This window comes from Mus caroli, chromosome 12 (genome assembly GCF_900094665.2).
Source record: "Mus caroli chromosome 12, CAROLI_EIJ_v1.1, whole genome shotgun sequence".
Classification (NCBI taxonomy): domain Eukaryota; kingdom Metazoa; phylum Chordata; class Mammalia; order Rodentia; family Muridae; genus Mus; species Mus caroli.
In genome coordinates this window covers 61,550,654-61,566,696 of record NC_034581.1, presented here as the reverse complement: position 1 = coordinate 61,566,696, position 16,043 = coordinate 61,550,654, and the positions used below count along the sequence as shown (strand labels likewise).

Here is a 16,043-nt window from a genome sequence, read left to right as displayed (position 1 = left end):
ATACATTTACCCTCCTTTAAATAGCATGACTTCACACTTCAATGACAAATTTGATTGAAAACATTTTAAAAATAATTGTAATATTCCAACTTGCAATGTCATATTTATTTATTATGCTTTTTCTTATAATCACAATAATTAGATAGATAGATAGATAGATAGATAGATAGATAGATAGATAGATAGACAAAAATATGTATCCATAAATGTAATCTGATATGTCCATTTAGTTTTGCTTGTACACTTATATTTTTAGGGTTGACCACTTGATATTGGATCACTAGTTAGGGACTTCACCACTGTGGAATTTTAATTCCCCCTATCCCAGTAGTCAGAAATAGATCTGGTCTAAGGTTAGAGCCATTGAGAGTTTTCTACTTCTACATTAGCATGTCTGTTGCTGTTGTCTTTGGTTTTTGTTTAGCCACCCATGTTGTTGAATGCTGGGAGTGGTTTCCCTTTTATTTCTGGAAGACACATTTCATAGCTGACTTCTTTATTTAATGGCTCTCCCCATCCCTCTTCCATAATGTACCCTGAGCCTTAGCTGTAAGGATTAAGTTATAGATGTACCAACTGGGCCTGGAGATCCATGTTCAATGCATTTTGACTTGTTGATTTCTATGATGATTTCTATCTGTTGCGAAGTTAATCTCCTTTGAAGTACACTTTATATATATATATATATATATATATATATATATATATATATATATATGAAGTTAGTAATTATAATGTTTAATTAAGTGACATTTGTAAGTTCTGTAAGATCAATGATCTCACAGTAGTTGGCTATGATTCAGGTACCAGGCATGGGATTCCTACTGGCAAGAATCCTAAAGTCTAATTAGAGAGCTGTTGTTAACCTCTAAGTTATGAATGCCACTATCATACCTTTGTGTATATCTTGCTGTGCTGGTCATTGTTCTGGTTTATAAGCATCAAAACTGTATAGGAGTAGAGGTTGCCTTTCTCCCTTGGCAGATTGTGTAGCATTTTCATATACTATGAAAGCCAGTCCTGAAGGTGGAACCTTTACTATTAGATCCAGCTGGATTCCTTGTAGCCCTGTGTCCAAACTACATTGTGTCATTATTAGTAGGGGCTTACATTGAATTTCTGGGAGGATAGCATGGACAACAGAAATATCTACATTGTTTGGGGTATCTCTTGGTATCCTCTAAACAAAAGCTACATAAGAGGTTTCTTTTGTTTAGTGCTGAGATTTTTGTTAGTCTATAGTTCTTAGAGAGGGAGAATAATATCACTTCTAAGTATCACAACTACATTTGGATTATATACGTATGTGTACACATATACATGTATGTACATAAAATTTGGTCATTATATGTTCTAAAAAAACTTTCCTATAAAGAAATGGTATATCATGAGTTGAACTGAAGTCATGTATTCTAATGGGAACCCATGGTTTCTTTATTGACTGGATCACACTTATTCTGCTTTATCACAGGCATCTCAAATGTAAATGGCTGCTGAAATAATGGGGCAAAAAGAATATGTGATTTTAACTTGGAGAATGAATTAAGAATTAATAAGTCCTGCAGAGATGGAATGTGCATACCTACCCTGTGTCTCTATTTGCACTGTGGGCAATGATTTTGAAACTCTGCTTGAATCTAGAGCTTATGTAGGATTGATCCTGTAGCCCATAATGTTTTATATAATTTTACAAATGAAGAGTTTCAGACTATTCTGTTTCTTCAAAATTGTGCTAACTGATGAAAATTACAATAGATTGAGACACTTGAGTCTAATTCTAACTTTCAAGTACATGTTAATAATACAGAAAAAAGTGATAAGAAGAACATTTTTACCTACAAGTCTACTTAATAGCCACCAATGGCCTCATTTCTAGCTGATAATTGCCAAGAGTGGTTGAAAGTATTGTGATTTTGCAGTCATCGTGCAATAGAAAGCAACGGAATTGATTAAGCTTGTTTATTTGAATATGAGAACTTTTGTCACATTGTAATTCACAAATTGATCGACTTTTTTTCTCTGCACTGTAAGGTTAAAAATATCACATACTCTAAACTAATTATACAGGTCTTTGTGATGAAGCTAAGAACACCAATTATTCTTTCACCTATAAATGTTGCATTAGACTTAAAATTAATTATGTTATAATCTTAAAATATCATGTAAGGCCATATTTCCTTTGTGTGATGACTTTGTTCTTTCATATTCTATTGCTCTTTTAGTGATCATTATATATATATTATATATATATAATATATATATATTTTATATATATATATATAAAATCAAGATATATATGTGTATATGTATGCATATATATGTATATCTTGCATTAGTTTCTTCACACAGTTTCCATTGTGTGCCAAGAATACTTTATGAATAGCAATCTGTCAATATTGACAATGCTTATATTAGAACGTGTCTTAATCTGTGCTCTGCTACTGTAATGACCATCTGAGTACTTTATTTTAAAAATACTTTCAATCCTCGATATTAGAAAGTTCATTCTAGGTCCATTTTAACATAGTGAAAAAACACAAAGAAAGCACACTTTTAAAACAAGGTCAATCCTATAATTGATATACCTACTCCCAAAATAAAGGGATTGACTTATTTATGAGGACAAAGACATTGTGGTAAAGTTCTATGAAGGTCCCATTTTCTAGTACTGTAACAGTGACTATTAAACCCAACGAACATCTATGGTGAAGCATGCAGACAAACCACTGTGGTGTTCTTTAGTTCTATAGTTTAGGATTCCTGTGGTTTAAACTTCAAAAAGGTAACTTTGATCTGCCATGTACAGGCTATGGAAAAAGCTTTGCCAAAAAAAAATGTAAAGATTGCTGCAAGGCTCCAGTCTTCCTAACATTATTGATGTAAGGAAGTGGTTAATGGAAAGAGGATTTTGGAGTGAAAATAAAAGTTAAAATAAAAGCTAACAAAATGTTATGGAAACATGCAGAAGACAAACAGTGGCATCAAAATTAATAATCTAGCAGAGTGATTCCCCATGATTTTCCATGCCTGAGATCCACTAGGTTGATTTGAGGATGTGGGGAAGATTCCCTGTGGAAATGGCTGGGCAGACTGGGACAATGCTGGATATGGATTCAGAAGAAAAGTCATAGATCTCTTACGCTTTTCACGTTAGGAAATTAAAGTCCTGGGAAAATATTAGATTTTCTCTACTAATGCTATTAAATGATCTTATTTTTAATAAAAAATAATTTCAGAAATGATGAGAAGGCTTTATCTTTTGTGCCTGTGCACACAGGCTAATAACAACATCACTTTGAACTAAATATTTATTTCACAATCGTCATGAGCAACAAAATATTATTTATAGTTTCTTGCACTTATATCCATAATGAAATTGGCATGTGTTTTTGAGGCTGAAATGAAACTTCAGCTACATAATAAGTTTAAGAGGAATAATTTTCCTTTCACATCTTTATTCACTTAATGCTGAAAGGGAAAGGCATGCATGCTACATACTTATAGTAAATTAGGGCATGAGTTAATATAAATTGGAGACTGTATGCTTTTCCCAGTAGCTCAGGATAATAAAATATATTGGAAATAAATATTTTAAAGGTCTAGTCTATTATGAAAAAAACCTGAATATACCATTGACAGTTATAGATATTTTCATTAGAAAATGTCAATATTGGAAAAGTCACAGGCTAATATATAATAATCTTATCTTCTATTTCATAAAAGTTTCAAATGGATTGTATTTATGGACAATTACAAGATACTTTTAAAGCTAAATTATAAAATTCCTGTGTGATTGCCAAAAAATGTGAATTTAACTTTTAAAAGTTGCATATTTATTTAATTGCAATTTTCTATAGTGTTTGAAAAATTGTTCATGACATCATCTTGTGTATTTTAATTATATATACTAATTTTCAAACTGAACATATTTACATCAATTATGTAATTAGTTACTATAAAGCTTGCTAAACAAAGTATGTAATTAGTGATAGTCAAATCAAAATTCTTTTTTTTTTTTGATGATATAAAATTGTATTTTATTTTTTTATTTTTTTTATTAGGTAATTTCCTCAATTACATTTCCAATGCTATCCAAAAAGTCCCCAATACACTCCCCCCCCCACAGTCCCCCACCCACCCACCCCCACCCCTTGGCCCTGGCATTCCCCTGTACTGGGGCATATAAAGTTGGCAAGTCNAATGGGCCTCTCTTTCCAGTGATGGCCTACTAGGCCATCTTTTGATACAAATGCAGCTAGAGACAAGAGCTCTGGGGTACTGGTTAGTTCATAATAATGATCCACCCATGGGGTTGCAGTTCCCTTTAGCTCCTTGGGTACTTTCTCTAGCTCCTCTATTGGGGGCCCTGTAATCCATCCAATAGCTGACTGTGAGCATCCACTTCTGTGTTTGCTAGGCCCCGGCATTGTCTCACAAGAGACAGCTATATCTGGGTCCTTTCAGCAAAATCTTGCTAGTATATGCAATGGTGTCAGCGTTTGGAAGCTGATTATGGGATGGATCCCTGGATATGGCAGTCTTTAGATGGTCCATCCTTTCTTCACAGCTCCAAACCTGCTTGTGGACGTTGTACATCGTGGTGCGGAGCCTAGTGCGCACCACGATGTACAACGTCCACAAGCAGGAGCATGTGTCCTTCTTACCGGTTGGAACATCTTCTGGATATATGCCCAGGAGAGGTATTGCTGGATCCTCTGGTAGTATTATGTCCAATTTTCTGAGGAACCGCCAAACTGATTTCCAGAGTGGTTGTACCAGCTTGCAATCCCACCAACAATGAAGGAGTGTTCCTCTTTCTCCACATCCTCGCCAGCATCTGCAAATACATTTACTTTATAAACCATAAAATAGTTTTTAATCCCTTAATGAATGCAGTGAATTAAATGCATGAGGTACAAAGATTTCAGAGTTCAGCCTGTAATTACTTTTTTCATCCAACAAAATAACATGGTTTACCAGCACCTCTACTCTTCACAAGTGTAGAGGTTATCCTTGCATATTACCTTAAGGAATTATTTTTCTGTGGACTCTAGTTTTACTCTCTTTGGGATCTTGATTTGCAGCTATAGAAAGTAATCACCTTCTAAGCTATTCTAGATCAACCTGCCAATCACTGGGCAGTTAAACAGAGAAATCAAATAAGGAAATACTTCTCAGATTTGTAATGTGCCCATTGTGCTCCTATGTTCTTATAAAACTGAGATATAGATCTTCCCACCATAGTAATAACTGGGCCATCCTTCATGATAGAGTCACAATTATTTCAGAGTAGCAAGAATTTCCTAAGTCTTAAACTAGCACTTCAACCCTAACACTAGCTTGGGCTACTATGACAGGGTCCCAAAAGGAAGAATCACTTGATCCGAAGATAAGGAAGATAGACAATTTGGGGGTCAAGAAGTCATGTTCAAGCAAGTTTATGAAGAAATACAGCATCTGATATAGTTTTAAAATGGAGGTGGGTGGGTAAAGTCACCAAAAAGCCATCACATCATGGGACAGTGTCAGTAGGGAGACAATGAAGCAATGTTGCACAAGGAAAAACCTGATCAAGTGATTCACAGACCAAGCACATAGAAGCCTTACCCCTGATAACTCGAAGGTATAAGGCACAGAGAGGGGTCAGTGGATGTTTTTTAGGGTATGAAACAATGAGATGAAAGAGTCAATATGTGTTTCCTTATTAAAGCTACCTTAAATTATTCATATGATTTAGCATGGAGATAAAACAATATATTTCATATTTAAAAGCAGGGAATCCACAAACATGATGGCACATAACTAGTTAAGCTTTGATCATGAGGACTGCTTCAGGCAAGCTTGAGCTATATAGCTAGACTCTTTCTCCTCTCCTGATACATTTGTAGACTAGGTAGATAGATAGGCTAGATGATAGATAGGTAGATAGATAGGTAGATAGATAGATAGATAGATAGATAGATAGATAGATAGATAGATAGATAGATAGATAGATGCATAGATGGATGGCAGATGTATGTATATATGTATGTATGTATGTATGTATGTATGTATGTATGTATAGTCAGCAACAGGTAGATCTGAGATTTGAAACAATGCACAACTTTGTAAGATGATGGACAACCAGTAAACTTTGTTGGATTCCTATCTCATGATATAAAGATCGAAGAAAACAAAGCATTGTATACCTTAAATACATATAATTGCTATTTCTCAATTATACAACAGTAATTCAAAGAAAATGGTTAAAATGTTGTTCACTTAACCTCCATACATCCTCTAAATTTGCCACATACATTTAAGAGTTTATCAACTGATTGTATGGTTACAGGATTACAATTAAAAATAAACAAAGATGGACCATCTAGAGACTTCCATACCCGGGAATCCATCCCATAATCAGCTTCCAAACGCTGACACCATTGCACACACTAGCAAGATTTTGCTGAAAGGACCCTGATACAGCTATCTCTTGCAAGGCTATGCTGGGGCCTAGCAAACACAGAAGTGGATGCTCACAGTCAGATGGATCACAGGGCCCCCAATGGAGGAGCTAGAGAAAGTACTCAAAGGAGCTAAAGGGATCTGCAATCCTATAGGTGGAACAACAATATGAACTAACCAGTACCCCCCGGAGCTTGTGTCTCTAGCTGCATATGTATCAGAAGATGCATATGTATGTACTAGATGACCTAGTCTGCCATCAGTGGAAAAAGAGGCCCATTGGTCTTGCAAACTTTATATGCCTCAGTACAGGGGAACGCCAGGGCCAAGAAGTGGGAGTGGGGGGAGAGGGGAGTGGTGGGGGAGGGTTTGGGGGACTTATGTGGTAGCATTGGAAATGTAAATGAAGAAAATACCTAATTTAAAAAAAATAAACAAAGACATATAATTTGGGTGGAACATGATAAGTGCCAATGAAAGAGCTAGTTAAAGGAGATTCTGTATATAAGATGCATATTTGCAGGGGTTCTCAACCTTAATGCTGAGAGCATTTATTACAGTTACTTATGTTGTAGTGACCCCAACCATAAAATTGTCTTTATTGCTAGTTCATAACTGTAAATTTGCTACTTTTATGAATCTTGATGTAAATACCTGCATGTTCCAGTGGTCTTTAGGGGGTTACAACCCACAGGTAGAGAACTGCTGCTTTAGAGGAATACATGTCAAGTTCATCTGCAGATATGTTAAGTTTCCATGTGAGGGAAGTATCCAAAGCACACGTTGAAAGAAAATTTTGGACAGTAGGAGACAGGTATCTACCCAGAGCTGAGGGGGTCTCTGAAATAGTGAGACTGGGAGAAAAACAGAGCTTTCAGTAGAAACTTAGAAGCAGTACTCTGGAACCTGGATAAAGTGAGGCGTCCAAGTGGGACTAGAGGCCCAGCTGACACCTGTTTCCAGGACTGAAAAAGTAAACACATAAGCAGTAAACGTCTGAAGGAAGGGAGCTAAGGGATGGTGAGGTAGCTGAGCAGGTAAAGGCATTTGCTGCCAAACCTCGTCATCTTAATTTGAATTCCAGGCCTCACATGGTTGAAAGAGGGAACCAGGTTCCTGCAAGTTCTTCTATGGCCTGCATATACACACACAGCCACATATGTAACTGTCCATAAATGTACACACGCACACACACAAGCACCTGTGTACATGCAATACACACATACGAGAAATAAATATATTTTTTTAAATTTGATTAACTAATTCAAGTGTCAAAGTTTTTTTTTTTTTTTTTTCTGGATAGCGAAACACAGTTTTCAAGACATTTTATGTTTGATGCATGATAGCTCTGTCACAAGAGAACATGGTCAGCTACATTATAAAACAATATTGATTTCCCTCTATGTTTGCACAGGATCTTTGTTCTTTAAAAAGGCAATGCAAAGTTTTTCCTAAAACAGGGAAAAGAAAAATTCACATGACTTAGCAGGGAGACTGAACAGGTTTCACATTTTTAGAAAAGTGAAATGTGGCATTTATGTGAGGTGGTTGGAGTCTTCTTTAATTTAAATGCAGTGATTATTTCACAATATCAATCATAAAATAGAATTTTACTTATGTAGCTGAGGAAAATGTCACATATGTTAATGGTTTAAAATTGAAGTTTGTCGGTGGTGGTGCACGCCATTAATCCCAGCACTTGGGAGGCAGGTGGATTTCTGAGTTCGAGGCCAGCCTGGTCTACAAAGTGAGTTCCAGGACAGCCAGGGTTATACAGAGAAACCCTGTCTCAAACAAACAAACAAAAAAAAAATGAAGTTTGTCATGAATGGAAGGATTATTAGCATGATGCCACAGTTACTATTGTGAATTTCCATGTCATCCGGATACAGAGGTGTCTGGATAAGAGCCTTGCTTTGCTTTCTGTGTTAAGCCACACAGCACATCAGTTCATACTTGGTGTATGGTGATTTTTAAGACCAATCAGACCCTGCCAGAGCTCCCAGGAACTAAACCTCCAACCAAAGAGTACACATGGAGGGACCATGACTCCAGCCACATATGTAGCAGAGGATGGCCTTGTCTGGCATCAAAAGGAGGGTAACCCCTTGGTCCTGTGAAGGCTTGATGCCCCAGTGTAGGGGAATACTAGGGCAGTGGGGTGGGAGTGGGCATGTGGGGGGGAGCACCCTCGTGGAGTCAGGGGGAGGAGGTGGGATGGGACACATGGAAGGGGATAACATTTGAAATGTAAATAAACAAAATAACAAATAGAAAAATTTTAAAAAGGAATTAAACGATGTTATTTAAGCAAAGAAAAGGGAAAAGGAAATGCATTGACCTTCTCAACTTAATATATGAAATAGGAAAATAATATTGGGGGTTGGGGATTTAGCTCCGTGGTAGAGCACTTGCCTAGCAAGCACAAGGCCCTGGGTTCGGTCATCAGCTCTGAAAAAAAAAAAAAAAGAAAGAAAGGAAAATAATATTGTAGAAGTTCTCTCAGATAGGTCACCAATGGGAGCTATTTCGTCATGAAAAATACATTCCTTAACAAAGGAACTATTTTGAGGAGGGTCAGGGAAGGTTTTGCAAGAGTCGAAGGAATTCCTTCCAAGGATTCTAGCCTGGCTTGAGCAGGAGGATCTTTTTCACTCTGGATGTTGGTTGTTGGTTGTCTTCACACTTGCAGCAGCTTCATCCAATGCGTTTGCAGTCAGTCCTGCTCAGCAGGAATGTATAGGGAATAACGACCACTTCTGAATTAGAAGAGTCTGCATTGCTCCACATTTACATGGAAGAGCTAACTCTGAGCTTTTGTGTTAAACCAACAAGGGCAATAACAATCAAGAAACATCTCGAAACTTCCCCCAGTCAGTGTTCAGTCTGCTATCAGCCATTGTTCCACCATACCAAATATTTATGTATATCACTATAATGGTCTATCATTAGATCGTCTCTAATTTGCTGTAAAACCAGTGTTTCATGTGTTGGGTCGTCTTCAGAAGTCTGGTTTTACATAACCTCTATTATTAAGTGTACTCTTCAGAGCTTTGCATAATAATTTGCATAACTACTGCTAGAAGTAGGCTTTCCTCCCCTAGGAAGCAAGTTTGCAAAGAAAACATTATGAATTTTCATTGTTGTCTGTTAGTTTTTACCTCTAAGCATATTCCAGTATTACACGTAAGTACAGTGTTGCTTTTTCACATTTAGGACACAATCTTCTAATAATAATATGATTTAATGCATTATAATGGTGTATGTCAGTTCATTCCTTCTGGTTAGCAGTGACCTGCACTAGTGACCTATTCTCCAATTTCAGGGGGAAACGAAGATCTTAAAGCTAAAGAATCTTCGCCCTCAAGATTATGCTAACTACAGCTGCATTGCTTCAGTAAGGAACGTGTGTAATATTCCAGACAAGATGGTGTCTTTTAGACTTTCCAATAAAACCGGTATGTATCTATCACTATATTTTCTATGTATGTTTTCCACAACTAGTTTATAGAAAACTTTTTAGCCTTCTTATAGGCCAGTTGATAGCTATAGATACAGAAGGAAGTCATCTTTTATCCAAGAAATGTTTGGCGTATTTCTAAAGCTTGTTACAAAGCAATACGGGGAAAAATAACTGAAAGAGACTGTATGTTATTATGTGTGAAATTTAGAGAATTCTAGTGTCTTAAAAATACTGTAGTCATAAATTTTCACAAATTACCCTATATATCATTTAAAGAGATTCGGAGGACTATTGGATTCTTTATATAGAAATTTATCATCTAATTTGCTGAAAATGCCTTATGGTTGCAAAGCAAAGTAAGACTCCTTTACAGTGCTATTTTTCAAATAAAAATTATAATGGGTAAATTCAAATAGTTTTTACCAAGATGGTACTTTTGTACAAGAAAGAATTAATGTGTTGATATGTCTAAAACGTTTAGAACATACATTATTTCTTCCCTAGGAAAGAACAACTCAGCAAATTCCAACCAGAGTATTTAGTAAAAATATTAAAGTTAAGATTTTATAAAAATATTTTCCAAAGAACATTTCTACTTTTGTATTTTTCCAATAAGTTGCTAAAACTTTAAATGAAGTCATTAACTTATATGTTTTACGACCATTAGTATTTAATATTTCTCTCTTTCCTGAAGCATATATTCCATGAAGTGTTTTACATCCTCATTAATAAAGCTGTCTTTTTCCTTACACGTTATTTTTTATTGGCTTCTATAGACTTTCACCAGGTGCTTAATGCAGTACTTTCTACTGTAAGGCCATTGGCCTATATACCTACACATATACATTCTGACTCAAGTAGGAGCTCAAGAAATTATTGCAGAATAAATGAATGAATAAATGAGCAAATAAATAGCAAAAGATATTCAACAGCCTGTTATAAAAGAATATAATATATTACTAACTGTAACATATTGCTCCTGTCATGAAATATACTGTAAATTATTCTAACTTTGTGTATATTTTACTTAAATTTAATTTTTAATTTCTAAAAGTAGCATACAAGGGATTGCTATTATTATGGTATTTTGAACAATGTAAATTTTAGTGATTCTCCTTCTCCTTAATCGAGTTTCTATATTTTTAAAGGGTATTTATTTATTCATGTCTGTGTAGGCGAGAGATTGTGTGACTGTGAGTGCATGTGTGCATTACACATATAAACACCAGAGGACAGCTTTGCTTTGCTAGGGTCTTTTCTCTTCTTCTGCCTTGTTTTAGGACAGAGTCTCTTATTTTGGCTGTTGCACTACAAATATTGCTTTCTGGCCAATTCTCTGTATCTGTATTCTGTCTCATCATAGTAGTGCTGGTGGCATGGGTGGTAAGTGAGGATAAACCATATCCTCCATCAATAATGTATAGTGAGTGTGTGTGAGTGTGTGTATGTGTGTGTGTCTGTGTGTTTGTGTTAGAGAAATCAGATCATCCATGAAGGAAAAAAAAAACAAAACAAAATAAAATGGAACTACTTCCTAGTAGATGGGTAAAGATAGTACAGTTGAGTGAAAAAGAACCAGGTACTAAGTATACCACTTACAATTGGCCTTACATTTCTTACATTTGAACAGTTCTTTATTAATTTGTTGTTGTTGTTTGGTTTTTAGTTTTGGTTTGGTTTGGTTTTTTGTTTTTCCAGACAGGGTTTCTCTGTGTAGTTCTGGCTGTCCTGGAACTAACTCTGTAGACCAGGCTAGCCTTGAACTCAGAAATCCACCTGCCTCTGCCTCCCATGTGCTGGGATTAAAGTCACCTGCCACGACTGCCCGGCCTTTAAAATTCTTAAGCTGTTCTCTGCTATTTTATCTCTATAACTATAATGGCAGAAGCCAATTGTGGCTTCATTTCTATGTTTTGGGCTTTATCGTGTCTTTTTATATGGCTTGACATGTAGTATATCGGCTCATATAGATTAAAATATATTCCTTTAGCTTAATCTGAGACTGAAGCAAATCAATGAAAACAAAAACCATTTAAAAACCAAACTTAAAAAAAAAAACTTAGCATTTTATATTGTGGGGATCTATAGTTTTTACAGTTGCATATTGCATGTGTTGGGAAAGACTGTCAAACCTGAAGAGTTATTTTAAACTGACAAGTTTCCAGCACTTTAGTTTTGTGTTGGAGCTAATGAAAGGAAATTCTAGCCAAAAGCAGAGTGTTTTATTAGATATAAATAAAGGCATCTTATTTCATTAGCAATATTAGAATAAAAACTGGCAGATTTCCTAAAGCCTATTAAAGAAGCTGGCTCCTTTTGTTGCTAAGATGACTTTTAATGAGAGGAGTCATAGCTACTATTTTTACAGAGGGCAGAGTTGTGCATTCTCACAAACGTTCTGTTGAAAATTTCAACATTGTCTTCTATTCTATTGGTCCCCACATTAATGTAAATGATTATACAGAAAACAAATGTTTGCCTTCTTTATAAATCATGCATTGGTAAAGAATCTTTTATTGATATTTATTTTAAAAATTAGTATTGAAACTGTGGAAGACAATTGAGATTATGGTCCTTGTTTCAGTCTTCCAACAACTTCAGTCAGATACCTCATTTGCCTAAGCTTTGATGCAGTCAAACCAGGTGTGCTCTGGTGCCTTTCCTGTGTGGTTTTTGCTCAGGGTTGGAAGGGTTTGTGCATTTCACATAGATGAAGGCATAGTAGCTCCCAAAGTGCATCAGGAGCAAATTCAGTGGCTACCATCTTTATGCAAGCAGAGATATAAATCAATAGTGGTCTCTAAGCCAAGTTTATTGTTCTTCTGACATGAAAGAGAAGTGCAGTCTTAGGGACATGACCAATGTGTTATCAGTCATTCTGCTAGAGATTGTTGTGGCACACACAAAATATTAATCCTGTGTCTTACACTGTGTTGTACACTATAGAAAGATAAAAATTATATTGTGAATGTTACAATAAGTTTGGTTAATGTTCTTTGTAACAAATATGTCTGTAAAAATTGAATTTTGGAATTTATAACTCTGGTAGTGGACAAAAATAGATAAGTATAATTTACTTTGAATAAACTTGCAATTGAAAGCTCTGTAGTTATTTAAAGTTATTAAGTAGCATCAATCTGAAGACCTGTTTACAAAATGCCCAAGACCCACAGCAAGCTAACATAGAAATACCATCAATGGTAACAGTTCTTCAAAGTTCTTAAAACAAAGCCATTTCCCTTTGACTATATTGCTGGGTCTGGTTTATACCTACTGAAGCAGTATTCTGATATGAGACCTAGGAATACAGACACTGGAAAAAGTTTAAATGATTTCTTTGGATAACAAGATCATGTCTTTGAATTTAGAATGTTTTAATGAACTCACTCCATTCTGATATATGAGCTTTGGTTAAAGACATGGAGTTGCTGCTGCAGCATCTATGAATCCTCTGGAATGGCAGAGTCATCTACAGATTAAGAAACAGTGTGTTGTCTTGGTTTTCCTAGGATGAATTAGCATTGCAGTTCAATTCTATATCAAGCTAAGGAAAGTGTTCAAAATTTTGGATCCTTAATGAGGACACTATTAAAATGTGTCCTGTCACATTAGTATCAGTGTATATTACATCACATTGCACTACATTAAATTAGCCAGATTGTGTTAACCCTATTATATCTGTTCTTAACATTTTATATAAAAAATGATATAGCAACATATTTATTTATTTCCTGTCACTCACAATGACCAAGAGACTTGTGATCTATTCCAGACCTTGATGGTTATTGTCTCCTCTTGAAGAAAAATTACATTAGTCCTTTTCTGTTGAACTACTGATGTAGTTTTATTTATCACAGCTGATTAAAATAAGTCCACTTAGATTTGTAAATTTATAATCTCAATAAATATGTGTATATTTGAAATGATCATAATTATGGGAGCAAAGTACAAATTATTTAAAATATGTATCTACAACCTAAGGGTACATAGAAATTATGATAAATTTTTCATTTATTTTAATGTATTTCAAGCACTTATATGTTGATGCCTCATGATTTCAATGGCAAATAAGAATTAAGTTGCTACCTATATTAGGATGAAAAACATGTTTTGAAGGGTGATGATGAAGGCTATAAAGAAACAAGGCAGGTGGGGCTAATTTACTTAATTATATAGATCCCTTGATTTAGTCTACACAGCCTTCACATTTATAAAAATTCCCTAATTAAGATGCCTTCCTTAGGTGAGGATTACATCCAGAGAGTAATGCATTACAAACGTGGTACTGTGTCAACAGGAACAAAACTCGAACACCTCCTCTATCTCTTCCTCATCTGTTTCTCCTTCCTCCTACTCCTCCTCCTTCAGCTCCTTCCTTGCACTTCCTTACTCACCACTTTCCATACCTGTCTCTGTCTCTATCTCTCTGTCTCTCTGTCTCTCTCTCTGTCTCTGTCTCTCTCTCTCTCTCACTCTCTCTCTCTCTCTCTCTCTCTCTCTCTCTCTCTCATCCTTCAATCTGTCCATCAATTGTCCCAGAAGCAAACGTTTTAAGAAAAACATCTCTTGTGCTTGGGATCTGCCATTCTTTTACGTAATGTAACTCAGAGCTCTCTCACAATCAGCTGTGAAATGGAATATAAAACATTGTATGCTCTGCTCTTTCCATGGTGGTCTCCTATGTTTAGAGGTATGAAGCCTATGTTTTATAAGAAATAAAATATTATTTTAGTTGGTGCAATTTTATAGCCAAAGTTATGAAATAAAATATATAAGCACACTTCTTTTTATAACATCCACATTATCAGAGGTGCCAATTTAAGTTCAAGAGAAAGAAGTATTGGGAATTTTGTTCTTGTACATAAACACTAACCTTAGCCACTTTCCTTAGCCAAGGTTATTTATTTCTTATTTTCTTTTCTAAGTTACTGAATTCAACTGGCTATAACAGAATCTAAGTGACAATTATTGCTGACTAGAATCTAGGTATGTTATCTTATTAACCATCATTTGTATTAGAAGGACTGGTTTTATGAGATATATCTAGAACAGAAAGGAGGGTGTCCTATACCAGCCTGGGTGGGCTGCATTAGCATGATGCCACACACTGGGAGGCACAAGCAACAGAAATATATCTATTCTTATGATTTTAGAAGCTACAAATTGCAGGATCATTCTTTCTTGACAGTTGGCTCCTAGTAAGAGTTGTCTTCCTGAGTTGCCATCATTAGGTGGTCACATGGCTTTCCTCTGAGGGACATGGAATGAAAGACCTGTACATATTCTTATTCATGTAAAGAACAACAATATCGACCAAACAGACCCCCCAGAGCTCCCAGGGATTAAACCATCAACCAAGGCATACACATGGAAGGACCCGTAGGTTCAGCTGCATATGTAGCAGAGGATGGCCTTGTTGGATATCAATGGCCCTTGGTTCTGTGAAGGCTCAATGCTCCAGTGTAGGGGAATGCGAGGGCGAGGAGTGGGTGGGTGGGTGGGGGTGCATCCTCATAGAAGCAGGGGAGGGGGTATTGCATAGGAAGTTTCAGAGGGCGAAAACGCCAAAAGGGATAACATTTGAAATGTAAATGAAGAAAAAAGATATTCATTCTTAGGTCAGTGCCACACTTATTAAACATTAAGTACATTTTGTTTTATTTCTATTAGTTCATTTCAAAATAGCACTCTATTGTGACTTTTTATAGCCCTATAAACTTTGTTTTGGGAAAATAGAAAGAAAGTAACTCTAAGGTAAGAGAAGGCTGAATCCTAAGAAAGACAGCCACAATTTTATACTCTCAGGATCACTATTTTTTAAAGGCAGGGTCACGATGCTAATAGTGCCATTATATGACAGTAAAGTCTGTGCACTTGTTGTGGTTATAATTTTTTATTTAGAATATATATTTTTTATATTTATTATATATATTTTTATATTCAGTATATGTTTTTATAGTTAGTATATGAAATACTAGGGAAAGTTTTGACTTTTGTTTTTTCACCTTTAAATCTTAGAACCTTTATGATATCAGAAAGGAGCAATTGATGTTACCTGGAACAACAGGGTTTACCAATACAGATGCCAATATTTAATGTTACATGTTGTTAGAGTGGTGTTGACGATAAATTTTTT

The 16,043-nt window shown here is 35.6% G+C and overlaps 1 protein-coding gene across 2 annotated transcripts in view; it reads left to right on the top strand.

Annotated features, from left to right (window-relative positions):
- Mdga2 (MAM domain containing glycosylphosphatidylinositol anchor 2) overlaps nt 1-16,043 on the top strand; it is a 749,855-nt gene that overhangs the window by 502,178 nt on the left and 231,634 nt on the right. For both annotated transcript variants that reach the window (XM_021179085.2, XM_021179084.2), the window contains exon 5: nt 9,770-9,902. In XM_021179085.2, coding sequence (XP_021034744.1) covers nt 9,872-9,902 — 31 coding nt within the window. In that variant the 5' untranslated portion in view covers nt 9,770-9,871. The remainder of the gene's footprint in view (nt 1-9,769; nt 9,903-16,043) is intronic.